The sequence below is a fragment of the Helianthus annuus genome, chromosome 15 (genome assembly GCF_002127325.2).
Source record: "Helianthus annuus cultivar XRQ/B chromosome 15, HanXRQr2.0-SUNRISE, whole genome shotgun sequence".
Lineage (NCBI taxonomy): Eukaryota > Viridiplantae > Streptophyta > Magnoliopsida > Asterales > Asteraceae > Helianthus > Helianthus annuus.
Window position 1 is genome coordinate 53,490,648 of NC_035447.2, and position 17,843 is coordinate 53,508,490.

General features: G+C 34.3%; 1 protein-coding gene across 49 annotated transcripts; it reads right to left on the minus strand.

Annotated features, from left to right (window-relative positions):
- Nucleotides 1–318: 318 nt before the first annotated feature.
- On the minus strand, nucleotides 319–9,696 carry LOC110875912. Of its 49 annotated transcripts, none has more exons than XR_004882072.1 (22): nucleotides 9,530–9,696; nucleotides 9,393–9,458; nucleotides 9,048–9,103; nucleotides 8,915–8,971; nucleotides 8,798–8,814; nucleotides 8,680–8,705; nucleotides 7,625–7,754; nucleotides 7,197–7,449; nucleotides 6,978–7,100; nucleotides 6,189–6,230; nucleotides 5,925–6,065; nucleotides 5,585–5,834; nucleotides 4,654–4,847; nucleotides 3,899–4,090; nucleotides 3,533–3,616; nucleotides 3,205–3,306; nucleotides 3,005–3,098; nucleotides 2,370–2,562; nucleotides 1,859–1,957; nucleotides 1,673–1,729; nucleotides 949–1,150; nucleotides 319–819 (listed from the first exon to the last, which is right to left on the minus strand). XR_004882072.1 is itself a non-coding variant. In XM_035984585.1 (6 exons), exons 1-6 carry the CDS (start codon nucleotides 9,530–9,532, stop codon nucleotides 8,690–8,692), a joined length of 300 nt encoding a protein of 99 aa, XP_035840478.1. In that variant the 5' UTR covers nucleotides 9,533–9,696; the 3' UTR covers nucleotides 8,413–8,689. The 49 variants fall into 49 exon arrangements, 2 of the variants coding, with proteins under 2 accessions (XP_035840478.1, XP_035840477.1); XR_004882056.1 differs by lacking the exon at nucleotides 9,048–9,103 and adding an exon at nucleotides 9,104–9,174 and having other exon boundaries at nucleotides 9,393–9,454; nucleotides 9,530–9,658; XR_004882083.1 differs by lacking the exon at nucleotides 9,048–9,103 and adding exons at nucleotides 3,375–3,426; nucleotides 9,104–9,174 and having other exon boundaries at nucleotides 3,538–3,616; nucleotides 9,393–9,658.
- Nucleotides 9,697–17,843: the final 8,147 nt, after the last annotated feature.

Here is a 17,843-nt window from a genome sequence, read left to right on the forward strand (position 1 = left end):
TTAAGTTAAATTGGTGCTTTCCACCCGTGATTCGGGACGACCATACCAATTTTTAATAAAAAGTGCTAAACCAATTGCGCAACGTGACGATACAACGTTTTGTCTTAACATGTTTTCAATCTTTACCCCGAATTTTGTCGGTTATTGGTATTATTTTCAAGTTTCATGTTAGATTTCAGCCTATAAAATTTACTGAAGCAGTAACAGGACCTATTAGGTTTCCATGGAATTTATTTTTTCAAGTTTCAAACCACTAATTGGGTTTTAGTATAAAATCATGAACTTGAAACAGTTATACAAAACATATATGATAGTTTCTGCATATCAAATTTGATACCAAAGAATGAATAGAAACCAAACATTAACATAAATTATTTAGGCTCAAAATTGGTTTTTCGTTGTGGCTGCAATACTTGCCATGCCTAAACAACAAACACACATTTTTTTGAATAAATACAACACATTACAGTGGTAATTAGAATTTAAATGATGATAATATTGTCGTATGTGTTAACATCAAACCCAAGAGCATGAAAAGAGGCCATTGATTAACATCACCTGCTAAAGGCCTATCTTTGATTGACAAGAGTTTCTTCTCCAATCGTCCATTTAATAATTTCCACTGTCTTGACTATCTCTCCTGGTCGTCTCCATAGCAGTAATTGTTGACTTTTATAGCTCTTTATATCAAGTTGTTGACTTTTACATTTGTTATAACAAATGCTAATCCACTTTGAGCTTTTATTAGACAACCCATTAGCAGGCCGTTGCCTTTCTTGATTCTCACAAATTGGCCATCAAGCACTTCTTGGCATATTCCTACAAACCATATAATTAGAAACTTGGAATCTTTTATTAGAAAACACATTAGCAAGTCGTGGGCTCCAGAAGCGCGAATTTTATAACCAAGATTAGAAATTCGAAAAACTTTGGAATCTTTTTACCCACCGCAGTGATTCAACCCTCCACGAAAATGTAACCATTCGACCCAGTTTGAGGCAACGTGACTAAATCAACATGTTTACACCAAGGTCACCCATTTCTTGAACCCACAAAATTCACGATGAGCAAATAGGTCTTACTTCATTGAAGGATTGAACATCACTTCCCCATAATCAAGCATCACAGCCAACATCTCGGATTCTCCAACCTAGAAATTACAAATGCAGAAAAAAAACATATAAAAAATAATAATAACAATAATAATTGAAACAATAAGAGTTGGTAAAACGTCAAAAGAACATACAAAAAAAGTAATAAAGAAAACTGCTAGGTAACGTGTTATTAACAAATCCGCACATACAAATATCTAATGAAGGTGGCAAGTAACGTAGGTTGGATCATAGGTTTAATTGAAGTGGGTCGAATTGAGTTGGGTTGGCCCGCTAACATTTCTTTTAACTATAAATATAAAAGTATTTATGAATAATTAAAGTGTTAACTATGACTACCAAAGCAAATTACTATAATTGTTGACTCTTAAAAAAAATAATTCAGAAGTAGCATGCGTTAACAATAGACTATGAGCGACTTCCGACCTAATTGACTTGTCTATTGTTTATAAAATACAACCCAATTACCCATACGCGATAATGACTCGTTCTGGATCACAATTGCCAACTATAGTATGAATTTTTAATAATAGTTCAAGTGACGAAAAGAAAGAACGCACCTAAACAGCAGCTGGAATTCATATGAGCATGGGGTAAACCACTTTTTCGAAGCTCCACTGTATATATAAGTACACATATATGGTAAAGTAAGCAGGGCCGGCTAAAACTTTTTGGGGACCCAAAGCGAACACTAAAATCGAGACCATTAAATTGGTAAACCATATAATAGGTGAAGTAAAACTTACCAAGAGCTATCGTATTTATGGGTACTTCTAGCTTAACCAATTTTAAGTGTAATCGGAATTGTTGTAAGCGTTTTCCTCGTTTCTTGAAAATTGTTTAATCTGCAACATGTTTGGAATCATCAACTGGCGTGTAGCGATCTGATGCACTTTGATCCCAAAAGCTGATGCGTGATGAACAATGCGCGAACCGCACGCATCACGTATGCGGGGCGTTCTTTATAAAAAAAACATATTGATACCTAATATCTTAACTTGTCAATCTTTAAACACTAAATATAAGACACTTTCACCGTTTATTTTCAGATTTGTTCAAATGATAACTTGTTCAAATACTGGTCAATTGTATAAAGCGCCACATCCAACCACGTCATATAATAATCTTTTATTTTTTCCGCTAATTGTTGCCGATAAAGTAGTAAATAGAGCATTAAATATTTAAATTACGTCATAAAGTTATATATAAAGTTAAATGTTTAATTTATCTGAGAAATAGTTATTATTATTGTCATACCTTAGCACCAAAGTTAATCATGAAGGCCAGCAAAGAACCAAGTGGCAATCGAACCACATAATAACATCCAAACATTCACATATGCAAGAAATGCTTTCCATCTACATCCAACCAAAGTTAATCTTCCTCTTTTAACTCTTGCCTCTTTTCAGATTTGTACAAAGTAGCTGGTTTACCTTAACCTGAATCTCCCCTGTTTCATTAGTAAACAGATCAAAATTGTGAAACGCTTAATTGGACAATGGTAGCTAGAGACGGACTGGATGGGTAACAGTTTCAACCTGTTCGTTTGTAATACGGGCTGTAAAACAGGCTAGGTCACATCACGTTGACCCAGACATACTTTTTTGTTCGTTTATTAATCTTGTTTACAAATAATCAATGAGTTAATTATGATTAGAAAAACATCTATGTACTTTACCCTAAACAAAAACTTTGGTAAACTACAGGGACCATCTATGTACTTTACCCTAAAGAAAAGACTTGAAACGATTTCAACCCGTTCGACCAACACCAACCCCGGGCAAAAACTGATGTCTTGACCCAAACCCATTTTCACATATTAACCACAACCCATCCAATCCATCCATTTTGCTACCTCCAAATAACAAAATTTAGTCTCCACGGAATCTTACCATCTCAATACAATCTTGATGAGAGTTTTAATGATGGAAGAAAGAGGAAACTGTTGTCTGGTGAAGTTCCTAAAGCACTTGATGGAGGTCAATCCTGGAGGTTTAAATTTAGTATAATTAAGTATTTTGTCAAGGGCTAAAGAAAATAACAATAATAATAATCTCTGAAGGTAAAATAAAACTTCACAAAATTATGATACCTCGCTGAAGGCATTGACTATCATCCCTGCATCTGAACAATAAAAAACACACATTGATGGAGCTGCCTCCCACCCTGGCTTGACTCATTTACAGCCCGTACACTGAAATTGTGAAACAAAAATGAATTATTTAAAAATTGTAAAATAAGTTAAAACCATAGTTTAAGTACCTTTATGATGTTCTATTAGGTTTATGGTTATCAAATTCTTTTACATTTTGACCTAAACCAAATACCAACATCTTAGCTGTAGATAAATTTAGCAAATCACGATACAAGTCGAGTACAAATATCTTACAAATAATGAATTTCAGATCCAAAAACATTACCACACCCTCAACGTTGGGGAATACAGCGTCACCGGATCTAGAAACAGTGGGAGCCATTTATGTCTACAGGCCTTCAACACCGACCTACAATGATTTTTTTCACATCACGTATACCACAACGCATAGTAAAATAAGCGTTTGCATAGTCATACCGCCAACCAGACCCAACCATATTCCCTGCATAATGTTTTCAATCATAGGTCGTTTACTATCCGATCGGTCAAATTTTCTTATAATAATCTTTTATTTTTTTCCGCTAATTATTGCCGACAAAGTAGTACATAGAGTAATTAACTTACATAATAAAACTATATATAAGGTTAAATGTTTAATTTATATGAGAAATAGTTATTATTATTGTCATACCTTAGCACCAAAGTTAATAATGAAGGCCAGCAAAGAACCAAGTGGCAATCGAACCACATAATAACACCCAACATTCACATATGCAGGAAATGCTTGCCATCCACATCCAACCAAAGTTAACCTTCCTCTTTTAACTCTTGCCTCTTTTCAGATTTGTACAAAGTAGTCGGTTTACCTAAAGCTGAATCTCCCCTGTTTCATTAGTAAACAGATCAAAATTGTGAAACGCGCTAATTGGACAATGGTAGTTAGAGACGGGCTGGATGGGTAACAGTTTCAACCCGTTCGTTTTTAATACGGGCTGTAAAACAGCCTAGGTCACATCACGCTGACCCAGACATACTTTTTTTGTTCGTTTATTAATACTGTTTACAAATAATCAATGAGTTAATTGTGATTAGAAAAACATCAATGTACTTTACCCTAAAGAAAAACTTTGGTAAACTATAGGGACCATCTATGTACTTTACCCTAAAGAAAAGACTTCAAACGATTTCAACCCGTTCGAGCCAAACCTTTGTTTAGCTAATTTTTTTTTTACTTGACCCGTTTGATATAAAATAAACCCAAATCAACCTAACCTACCTATTAAACCACCAACTCAGTCAAAATTAACGCGTCTCTGAATAATTAATCATTAAATTTAAAAAAAAACTAATAGGTTGTGATGCAAGAATGAATGGTTTGGGACAAGTTATGGAAATATAAATTTAAAAGGCGAAAAGAAAGCAAGACATCTGATAAAAGATACAAACCTGCAGTTTTGGGGAATCAGTTGGCATGCTGCAATTGTATTGGTATTTAAAGGGTCCATTAAACTTTCTTCACTCACACAATTCGTGCGATGTTCGTCATCACACGAAGCTTCTTCACCATGCTAGAGCAATCCAGATAAATTCGGCCCGCTTTTTGCAACGAATTTTCCATGGCCAGCATCCTCTGAAAGGCCCTGAAGAGATTATCAGACCAGTAAATTGAAAAACTTTAGCTTTAAAGAAATGGGTCAAACATTGCGCGAAGTGTATTTTTAACGCATAAAACTTCCTAAACCCTTTCAACCGAAGTAATTATATTTTCATTGAGACGACATAATTTTTGTAAAAAAATATTTGAGACACTAATTACTTGCAAAAAAAAAAAAAAAAAAAAAAAAAAAATCAAAACCAGGACAATAGCGTTTCAAGTCAACCAAACACGTCTACTTTTGAAGCATGTCAAAAGCCATTTTGCTAATTTCTAGACGAGTAAATTGCCATTTTTCTTCGTTAATTCAGGGGTATTTATGTCTTGTTTGTTAACTTAAAGGGCAATTCGGTCTTTTTCAGGGGTATTCGGTCTTTTTGCATAAAGTGAGAAAGACTGAATCGCCCTTTAAGTTAACAAAAAAGATAGAAATATCCCTAACTTAATGGAGAAAAATGGATGAAGTTAACGTGCTGGATGAAAATGGCAAGATTTTAAACCTTTTGGATTCAGATGCGGAAAAACAAACCGTTGGGCGAAAGTCGCAAAACTGGCAAAACCTCAGGGACGAAAATGGCATTTTACTCATCTAGAAATAAGGCTTGGCATTTATAGTTTTATACAAAATCAAACTTATGTTTTTGATTACATAGTATATGAATTTTTTTTTCATCTATATTCCACAATAATCATGTATATGAAGCAAAAGAATGAATAACTAACCTCTTAGACAGATCAGAATCTTTGCCAACGTCTCCCATGGCTTGTTCTAGTTCTTTAACTCGTAACCGTAATTCCTTTATTAAATGAGTATTGCCAGCTGGCAATACAAAACTTAAGTAAGCTTTGGCTCGTATCAGCTGGTCTTTCATCTCTTTGATCTTCTTATCCATTACCCTCCGTTCTTGTTCTTGTTGTTGCACATCATTTCTTTTTGTGACATCATTGTGTCCTTTTGCATCAGGATCTCCTGCTGAAATCATTCATCATAAAATGATTAATACTCAAAGGAAAGCAGTGATCAATTAACCTTAGATACAAATAAGACACGCAAAAGACCAACCATTTCGTTTTGTAATATCATTTTTTTCAGCGGGTTCATAAGACTTAACACCCAAAACTGGGATCCAGAACTGACGACAGGATCAAAGGTTACATCTTTGTAAATGTTTAAGATGGGTTCTCTTAAGCCTCCACCTTCCTCCTAATACACCACCATAGGTAACTTAAGGCTCCTCAAAAATAATAATAACATATTTAAAACTATAGTTCTTTGTCACATGAATATTACAATGAAATTACAGGAGAAGCTAGCATTTCATATTACCTGCTTAACTAAATTTAACCTCAATAGTTCCCTCCTGCCTTTCTGGAAAATGAAAAAAAAAAAGAACCCTTATAAACTAATCCACATTAATAAACACTAATCATAGAAAAATCAACCAGAGTGTTCATATAAAGAAACTATGAGTATCTAATTTTATCACTTTGTATGGGGTGGCGTTATACAAACACCACTCACACACGTACACTATCTAGATTTCTAGACACCACTGATGTGTCATACGGGCCGAATGAAAGGGGCAAAAAGTAGTCACGCAGGCAAAAAGTAGTCGCACGACGTTATCACTTTGTATGATAGAGGCAAAAAGTAGTCACACGGGCTGTATGAAAGGGGCAAAAAGTAGTCAAATGGGGCCGTATGATAGGGGCTAAAAGTAGTCAAACGGGCCGTATCGTCATACTCAGTATATCGCAATTAAATATTCACAACTTCAGGTGAGATCAATGATATGCACAATTCTAGAGATGTCAATTTGACCCATTTGCTTATGCATGGGCTGATTAGTTTATTTAAATATATATTATATATGGGTTACATGGGTCATATAGAGAAAATGTAAAAAGGTTAAATCACACTAATGAATGACTTAATTATCTATAGAACATTTTAAAATATGGAGCATGAAGCTTACGCTTTCTATTGGCAACATCAATGGATCCATGTTTTTTAATCCGATGCAAGTAAGCAATATATAAATTAATATTAATAATGTACCATAAAGTTTGTAAGCAATATATAAATTAATATTAATAATGTAACAATATATGGTACCTCTGATGTCTGCTTGGTGACTATCCAATAAATAATGACCATAACATGTAAGTTTCCAAAGTGGTTTCTCCTGCTGAAAATCTTCACTAATCTGGCCGCTTGCAAGTCTCTGGATCCGTGCAACTTTATAACACAAAAAATTAAACACAATCAGTTCTCATGACATAAAAAGGTTTAACCATGCAAAGACGTGGTTACGGGTCAAACCGACTCATTTACCTTGAAAAGATGAAGGTCCGGGATACCAAGGTCGTTTCAAACGAAGAGGAAACAACAATGGATACATATGAATCTTGTTAGCAACTCAAAAATTCACAAAAATAGAAATTGTCAAAAATAAATAAATAACCTTCGCGACTTCCCCAATGATATCATATCAAGCAAACTGGCTTATCAGCAAATGAGCTGGCTTCTTGTCGAAAATAAATAAATAGCCTTTCGTAAACACAGGAAGTTAATATGGAGCATAGGCCTGCATTGATACCATGACAATCCTTATGTTAGCAACTCAAAAATTCACAGAACACAAACTCTAATAGCTACCTGTAACATCTTTAAAACCAAAGAATTCAGAATGATGAAATTATAATCCTAAATTTGAGCCTCTTAAAATCTAACCCTAATTAATTGACATATAAAGAGAATACCTCTTCGGAAACATTACATAGTTTTTCGTCAGTCATCCCATGTTCGACGAAATTCCTAGCCGCATGTCCAGCAACACTTCGGGGTTGTTTGACAACTTCTGAATGATTAAGTGCTGAATTATTAAGAGATCTGAACCATTAAGTGCTGAATCAGTAATATGTCTGAACCATTAAGAACCAGTGTAATGCTTAACCGTTTAGAGGCAAATGTCTGACCAATTCACATTAGAGGTCTTAACCATTCAGACTTAGTATAATGCTTAACCATTCAGAGGCAAATGTCTGAACCATTCAGATATCTGCTCGCGAAACAAACAGTCTGAAGCATTAAGTGCTGAACCAATAAGAGGTCTGAACCATTAAGAGTCTCATTAAGAGGTAAACAAACAGCCCCTTCTACTTCCAACTATCAAAAACTTGAAATCGGCTCGAAAGAGTTTAGGTAAATCTCAAACAATCAAAATCAAAATTTGTCATAAAAAATAACTCTCTCGATTCTCATTAGCAAAAGAGGCTGAATCAGAATAACTAAATCACACCAATAAAAAGAATAATGATGCAGATTTTTTGTATGCTTTGTTTCAAGATCCTGACAAGCAAATGAGTCACTCAGATGCTAAACAACTCTTCATCTCTTCTGCCATCTCATGGCTACTAAACTGATATGTGTTTCAAGCAATTTCATCAGATACATATTTCATGTATATGTGGATAGGTTGAGTAATGTGTTCAAACATGTAGGTTAACTTTTTTTCATCTTTTCCAGAAAAAAATTAATGAACAATTGATGCAATAAATGTGATTACAGAAACACATTTACAATAACAATCAAAATCTCTCATTTAGCAATTTGAAAGCTTGTATGAAACAAAGATATATTTTAGCAGACTTTAACCCATTTGACCAGTTTTAGATTAAAAATAACCTAAGCGGCCTAGCCTTGTAAAAACTGGGTCAAATTACAACCTCTACTATTTTAGTTTATAAAAATTGAGACTAATAACCGGTGTCACTATATCTTTAATGAAATGATGGAACACCATCCCGTGACCCACCGCTTTACAATCAGATCCCAGTTCTCCTGAAAAGAGAATACAAACCAGAAAACTTATTTACAATTACATCCCAGTTCTCAATTTTTGATTCTATATGTTTGATTGATACAAAACATACCTGTGATGTTCTTCTAACTGCAGGAATAAAATTACCAAAAAGTCAATGCCTCCACATAAAAACTGTTAATTCAAATACCCACAAATCATAACCAGTTAAACAATCACGATGATGGACCTGAGAAGAAGCTCGAGACCACTGATTCCACCTTATCCTTGTTTATCAAGCTCGAAACTGCCAGTGACAAAAAAATATGAAGAAGCCTATCAAATGCCTATACAAAATTAATGACGAAATAATCAGTATATACCTTCAATCCAATCTGTAATATGCAAATTTAAAGGAGAAAAGTTGTGAAAAAAATACCTGTTGAAATTGAATGAAAAGATCCAAAGATTATGGATGGATGAATGGTGAAAAGAGACAACATAGAGCGGCTGGATCAATATAATTAGGGTTTTAGGCATACATGTTGAAATCGAATGAAAAGATCCCACAAACTGAACATTATTTAAAATTAAGAAACCCTAAACACTAATAACTAAAAACAATAGAACATTATAACGGAATGAATTGTTTCTGATATCTAAATCGACTACGATCAAAAACAAAATTGTGATAAGATCAAATGTGCAAAAGAAATAGAGAAAGAGACCTGCGCCGCCTCCAAGAGCTTCACGAACAGAAATCCGATCATAATCTCCCACGGCAAGTAGGCTTTCTGATGAACAGTTGAAAACGAATATATCAAAATCAAATGTCAAGAACTTCGAATCGGATACATAAACTTACCATGAATACAATCTTTGGAGGCAACTTTTGGGTGGCGACGATCGAAGAAGAGTAGATTACGATTGGGATTCAAGATCTGAAGAGTTTTCTAGGGTTTTGCAAAGTAGCGGTGGCGAAACGTATGAGGGAATTAGAATGATTAGGGTTTTTTAGTTCCTTATATACCCGGGTCAATCCATGCGGGTTTGAATACAATAAACGGATCCCGTGTAAAAATTAGAAATTTCCCTTATTTTCCCGCCAAAAATCTAGTGTGGTTGCACCATAACGGGACACGTGTCCCAAACCTTATTCATTTATTATATATATAGATATAGATTTAACCAAGTTGATTAATCCCTTTCTACATTTTAACTTTACTAATTCCTTTTCTTTATAAAAACCAACAAACTAACCTAGTTGGTTAACTTAGTTTATTATTTTACTTAAAATTTCAATTATTTATAAATGCAACCCTAAAACGTGTAATTTTGATTAACTAACAAAGTTATCTCCGTTAGTGTTTCCCTTGTAACAAACTAACCGAACTATTGGAAACCTTTATAAATTAAACGTTTATAAATCCATTTTTTTCCTTCTTTACCGAACACGATATATGAGGATAATTAATTAATAAAATATAAAAATATTCAAATTCTTATTTTTATTTAATTCTTGAAGAGTCCAATTTTACAATTCGGGCCGAATTTTAGAGATCCGTTAACGGATGTTACATTTTCCCTCTAAAGTCTCTCACCAATCCTCTAACTGTGCTTTCTCTGTTTACTCTCCACAACCAACATAATATTATTCGAAAAAAGCAAACACCATCAAACTCTCTCTTGAGTTGACCTTAACAACTCATCTAAACACAGACCCTTGATGGAATCTTACCTCTACATGATTAGAGTCGGTACCTTCTACTAGTGCACAAACACTAGAAACAGACCTACCATACATATCCCTAATTATGTCTATAAATTTCCCTGAAACTCCTCTACCATCTAAATTGTCCCAAATCAGTCTACGTGGCACATAGTCATATGTCTTTTCTAGATCAATGAATATCATATGTAGATCTCGCTTCTTCTCCCTATACGTTTCCATCAATCTCCTTAGAATATGTATCGCTTCAGTAGTTAACCGGCCTGGTATGAAACCAACTTAGTTTACCGTAAACTGGGTTTCTCTTCTAAGTCTAGTGTCAATAACCCTCTCCCATGATTTCATGGTACGACATAAAAGCTTTACCCCTCTTTAATTCCCACTGATCTAACGTTCTTCCATATTCAAAAAATAAGATTGAACAAAATAGTTAGCCATTGAACTCATCCATCTCATGGACACATACACACCCAGATTTGTATCTTATCTATGTAGTATCCGCCAAAAATGGATCAGAGAAACCCGATTCATTTTGTAAATCAGATCCTATGCAAAATAAATGAAAATGCAATATTTTATATTTATTTATTAGTCATATTATTGTCATATATTAAATTAACTAATAAAATCAATTTTAGTTTAAAGGTAGGGTAAATTACACTTTTCGTCCTTTATGTTTGTATCGAATTGCAACGGATGACCTTTAGGTTCAATAATTACAGTCAGAGTCCTTTATTTGGAAAACTCATTACACGTTTCGTCCTTTAACACTAACCAGGTTAAAAATTTAAGTTAAGTCTGATCATGTGCTTTGCACATGAGGATAGATCTGTAATTTACTCATTTATTTACACATAAAATCCTATAATCTCTTCTCTTAACATCTCTCTCTTTAACCAACCTCCACCACCGCCACAAAATCCAGCCAGCACCACCACCAAATTCGTCCACAGAACCCACCACCACCGTCTGAACCACCACATACACTATGTTTAACACCAAACAAACAAACCCACCTCTCTCTCTCTCTCTCTCTCTCTCTCTCTCTCTCACACACACACATGGCTTCCCCCACCACCACTGTCATGTTCTCCGTCATCGTGGCCATCTCCGCCACCGCAAGACCCTACAAAACCATATTCTTCATCATATCCACCTACCTCCCTAATAATCCCCAATTCCAAAACCCTAACCCTAAGTCCCTAACTCCCGTAGTTTGCTGACAGATGGTCTTTTAACTAACAAAACCTAGTTGACATAAACCTTTGCTGATAGAGTGATTAGATTTAACCTAAGTCGAAACCATAACCACCAAACCGAGCCCACGGTCTCGTCAGATACCATAGATCAGTGAATTGGTCTGAAGTCTCTGGATCTTGTTCTCGCCGGATCTGGATTGAAGTCGCCGGATTTTGGGGTGTTGGTTACCGGAAAAACGGTGTGCGGCATTGGTGGGTTCTTTCAAGGATCTGATGGGCGGTGAAGGCTGAGGGAGGTTGGAGACGACTAGTGACCGTCTTGGTTAGTGAGTCATGTGCGCGTTTGTCTGATTCGAGGTGAAAATGTGTTGCCGGAAAAATGTTGCAGGTCCCAGGTCCCTGAGATGAGAGAGATAGACTATGAAAGCTTTTAGAGATAAGAGATGGAGAAAGAAGGTATTTATATTGTTTTCATAAGTTTTTTTTTATTTTATATTCTTTTATTTATTAAATACTATAAATAATTAGGTAAAAAGACTAAACTGCCCTTATATAAATAGACTAAACTTAAATTTTTAACCTGGTTAGTGCTACAGGACGAAACGTGTAACGAGTTTTCCAAATAAAGGACTGTGATTGTAATTATTGAAGGTAAAGGTCATCCGTTGCAATTCGATACAAACATAAAGGACGAAAAGTGTAATTTATCCTTAAAAGTATTAAATTTATAAACAATCTCCGTTAGCTTCATTAGTTGTTACAAGGGAAACAAATAAACTAAGTTAGAATTGATTATAAATAAAGTTAATGAAGTTATATAAGATAAGGGGCCATTTCAGCCAAATGATCAAACCCCACCCTCCCACACGCGCGCCATGCGCCGAACAACTTACCCCCACTCACACTCGTTTTCACCTCACGCGAGTACCAATTTCACCTTCTTCCTCACCCGCAAACGATACCCGGTATGGTTTGGAACGTGACCTGACTTCTAAACGTCTTAGAATAGAGTCAAATGATATTGTTTTGATCTCAAATGACAAAGGGCGATGGAAGAATTGGATACATGTCGTTTAGTCGGTCCATATTACAACTTTAAATGATACATTAAATTCCAAATTAACTCTCCATTTTACTCCATTAAAGTATACAAGAACCCAAATCGTTCATGCAGAATTCGTTAATCTTAAGTTGTAAATTTGATGCCAAACCACTTCTCTAATCATTTCCCACTCCCCAATCTCATTCACAACTTCTCTAACTCACAGATTAAATCAAAGAAGGAATCTAGGGCCATCTCAAGATTTCTCCTTTAATTTAATTCTCAACCAATTTAGATGATTCTTGATTCCATTTTCTTAGTTTTCCATGCTCTACAAAAAGCTTGCTATCCATTTCTATGATAGAAGGCAAACAAATCCGAATTTAGATTATTATGATTCTAGGATTCTTAAACACTTGAATTTAAGGCTTTTCAATATAAAGTTGTGTTTTTATGAAATTGGACATAGATTTTTTTTTTAGAATTATTGGACCTTGTATGGATTTATTGGACAATTTAACTTGTTATATTAATTTAGAAATTCATGTAAAAATACAAATGATCAAAATATCATATCATAATCTTGTAATCTGATTTTTCAGTAGATAATCTAGTGATTTTTTTTTAAAAAAATGTCATATTTAATTTGGTAAGTGTTCATTATATATAGATTAAATAATTTGTACAACTAGTTATATCTATTTATAAAAATAACTAATTTTATTATTACAAAAATAATCATTATGACTGAAATAATAATTCCATTTAAGTTGTTATAATATCCTAGTTGATAGAATTTAGTTGTTGGATTATTTAAAATTGTCTAGAATTAATAATGACAAAATTTAGTAATGTCTGTACTAAACCATATTCTTTAATTTAATTAGGGTAACTAGTGCTAATTCTCGCGAATTTCGCGGTGTTAGGAAACGATATGTTTTTTATTTTTTGAAAAAAATATTACGTTTAAACTTATCATAAACAAATTATACGCATGGACTTATTATAGAAATCTGAAGTTGAACATTAAGAACACAATTCGGAAAGAAAAACAACTTATTATCTTAAAAATGTTTGGGTACATTATACTAAATATGGGTGTCAATTCGTACCCAGAAAATTCCATTAATTAACATATTAAATATAAAATTTCTTCTTACTTGGGCAAACCATTGAGCGGGTCAAGAAGAGCTTTAGTTTCAACAGACAGCACATCAATTTGATTTCTGGATTGGTGGACTTTTGTTATCTTTGACTGGGGGACGGATCAAACCTTCCACATCCTTCATATCCTTAAAGTTAGCATCTTCTAGCATTGAATTGCCACCAATTATACAACTGCATGACCATGTTGCCAGCATGTAAATATAAATCAGACAACCACCACATATAGGAACATACAATAATCACCAAATAAAAATTAAGGAAAACAATATATTACCTATCCAGATGCGCCGCGATCCATACCATCCCTAACGCACCCTTTTTCGCTAATATAAACTGCGGTTAACCCAAATTGGAGAATTCTTTGACGAAAACAAAACAAAATAAGAGCTGACTCCAATTATTAAATAATAACATCAGTATAATAGGAATTGAAATAAGAAGAATCCAGATTGTGATTCAACTCTAAACACATATAAGAAGCTATTAGTTGTTTTACTTTTAGCATGATTTTGTTAAGAATCTGAAGCTGAAATATTAAAGTTGTTACCTTTTCATAACATGAGTTTTATGATTGAAAATTGAGTGGTGCAAGATTATAAAATTACGTTTTTTTCCGTTGAAAGACATAATATACAGATCAGACCCTCTGGTTGCAACCATACCTGAAAAGAGGTTTGTTGGCCTCCCCTTGCTTTATCCTCACATGTCAGATGTACAACCCAACTCCTTCAGTGGAAGAAAAACTTGTAATGAATGTCATTCATTGGTATATGGAATGGGAAGACTCATCATGCAAATTCCTCTACCCAGCTTGCCTAAACTGTGTCGTACACCCCATCTGATGTAATGCTATGATGTGCATACCTGGAAAGCATTAAATTTGCAGAAAGTTGATAAGTTACAAATCAGATGCTAATAAAGTGCCTATCATCATAGCATGAGTATTTAGCCCAGTAACTTTTCAAAACAAACTAAATCACAGAGAGATAAGGGTTCATACAGGTCCAGATCGTATACGACCATGAGACTGAGTAATATATATATATATATATATATATATATATATATATATATAAATAAAACTCAGAAATTAGATATTTCTAAAGTTACTTATTCTTGGAATTAACACTGAAACAAAACATGCATAACTACTCTGAAAAAAAAAATTAAAAAGAATACTATCAACGTGTGTTTAAGCCTAAACCCACATCTGTATATGCTCACATGTTCTTTGACATGATCAGAATTAGTACCCATTTTTGCGAGAACCTCACCTTTGACTTTCTAAGTTAAACTTGTTGATTTTCAACTCTAAAATGGACTTGGAATTCTTGAATTCTTCAAGGAACTGAAATTAAACTCAACTGCAGATAATACTAACTTCAAATTAAGAGTATTTAATTAGCGATGCGAATTTTAAAAACGATTAAAAGTTAAAATGAAGTTCAATCATTGACATGAAAAAGTAGCAAGTCAAATGGGTCTATTAATGTCATCGAGTAATTGACTAAATGAAAAAAATCATTGACATTCTATATAATAACAATTACGGTCGATCCTTAGGAAGAGTACACTAGTTGACCAAGTTTTGAAACATATTTATGGTTCTGCCATGGTTTCTTTTTGTCCAATGAAGGGGATTAGATAAACGGTAGGGAGAAGAAGAAATAGAGAGATAAATAATTGAAGCGACATAGATAGACCACCCTGTTTGTTCCGATGACCATCTCTCTTCTGCCCCAGTTGCAGTGGCGACGAGCGTCGTTGATACCAGAGGTTAATTGTGATTACGGACTCAAAACGAAGCAGACCATGAAGGTGGTAGCGCCTAGGGTTCCAGCAGAACTTCGGCGAGCCTGACATGTTGTGCATGTCCCGTTTTGGTGTAGATCCGCAAACACCGAGGTACCGACGGTGTGGTAAGTTCCGACCTATTACTTCGTTTACGATAGTGTGTGTGATGCTAAAGGCTCGAACGGGTTACAAATAGTCTCAAATTAGGAGAAAAGACGAAGGTAGATTATGTGAAAAGAAACAAGCAGATTCAGGCGATTGGGAAATCGTAAGGTATTCAAGCAATTGTGGAGGCCAACCAGAGCTGCTGAAATTGACACCATCGGACATCTTAACTATTGCCGTTCGTTTCTTTGTTTTTTGAGAATTTCCGCTGGATCTAATCTTGGCAGAAAAAAAGGCTCTTTGCTTCATTAGGTAGTAGATCAGAAAAGCTCAATTTAATCTTTTTGTGCAGCCTATTTTCTATTGTGCTATAGGCGACGACAACGATGACGATGACAAAGGGCATACGAGTTCTATGATGAAGACCAAATGTGCCTGTACGACCAATTGGCAAAAGGACTTCCATATTCGTGATTTAGCTAATTTGAGATTGTCTGAGGTTAGATTCCACAAATCATTATGTTGTGTGTTTTTCTTGGTTCAATTTGTTTGTCAGTATACCTAAGGTCTTGGGTTTGTTAGTCGTCAAGTTGGTTTAGGTATTCGTTCAAAAAATCAAAATTTCTAACAATTTAGTTGCTGGAAGTTTGGTTTGTTGCATTTTGTTTGATCGATTGCCGCAACAAATTGCATTTTGTTTGATCGATTGCCACAACAAAGCTTTCATAGCTAGAGCGATCAAGTCAAGTCTTCGACTACAAATCTTTGTTTTCATTTCATTACATGGAATGTATTTTCTAACAATATATATTATTGGGTTTTGTGTCAGCAGTTGGTGATGGTGTATAATCAGTAATGGGCTACATAAGTAAGAAGGTTTGTTTCTTCTTCTCCTTCGTAACTTTTATTATAAATAGAGTAAACTGCCATTTTGGTCCCTGTGGTTTGGTCAATTTTGTCACTTTAGTCCAAAACTCAAACTTTTTGCATCTGGGTACCATATCACCAAACACATGGCCACATCTAGAAACTACAACACAACATTAGATCAAATACAAGAGCTGAACACAACATAGAAGTTTTTAAAAATAACCCAAACAACTCTCCTTACTGTAGTTGGAAACGGGCCAACAATTTACATCGCATATACTTTTGTGCAATGTAGTTAAATTTAAATTAGGAGTAAATTACAATTTTGGCCCCTGAGGTTATATCACTTTTACCCTTTTAGCCTAAAAAAATAAATTTTTAACATCTCAGCCCACAACGTCTTTTTTCTAACCTTTTTGGCCCCTAACGTCTTTTTTTCTAACCATTTTGGCCCCTAACATTTAATGGATGGGGTTAGTGCTAGGGGCCAAAAAGGTTAGAAAAAAAGACGTTGGGGGCTCAAATGTTAAAAAATTCTTTTTTGTGCTAAAAGGGTAAAAGTGATATAACCACATGGGCCAAAATCGTAATTTACTCTTAAATTAGACAACCTATAAACATGGCAAGTAAAAATTTCAGATAAAAAGAAAGGGTTGAATAGGTAAGCATCTTTAAGGTCTTATATAAATGAACATAGGTGAGAGATAAAATAATCATCAATAAACTTAAATGAAGGTTTAAAAATTTAAAAATTTTGGACAACAATATTTCAAATTAGTCCACTTGTTTTGGACCCAATAGCTAACCCACATGACCCACTTTATCATCACCTACTAGCGGTAAGACCCGTGTGCAAACACGGGTCGTTTCTTAGAAACCATGCATAGCCCATATTGACAGAGATTAAAAAAATAATTAGTGCAGACTTATATAATTTATATACACTAATGGTCAATAGCTTTATTCAACAGCAATTCCATTATGTTGAGAGCAAACTACTTTACAAAATTACTTAAATGATAGGGTGATTTGGGATTTTGTAAAAATTTTTGTTTTTGTACTACTTTACAAAATTACATAGAATTCAAGAAAATGAAACAACAAATTAAACAGATGTTGAATTATTCAAAGTTCTGTTGAATACTAAATGAGATGTTGACCAAAATTCAAATAGATGTTGACCAAAAGTCAATCAGATGTTGACCAATAGTCAAACAGATGTTGACCTTAAACAGATGTTTGGTTTAACGCCACACATCTGTTTATGGCCAAA

Bases quoted from the DNA above. Each gene is read 5' to 3' on its own strand.
- LOC110875912 (XM_035984584.1), bottom strand. The intron at 9,175-9,392 runs GTCTCTTTCTCT...ATATTGATCCAG, and splicing joins AGCTCTTGGAGGCGGCGCAG to CCGCTCTATGTTGTCTCTTT. The intron at 8,972-9,047 runs GTATATACTGAT...TGTCACTGGCAG, and splicing joins TATTACAGATTGGATTGAAG to TTTCGAGCTTGATAAACAAG.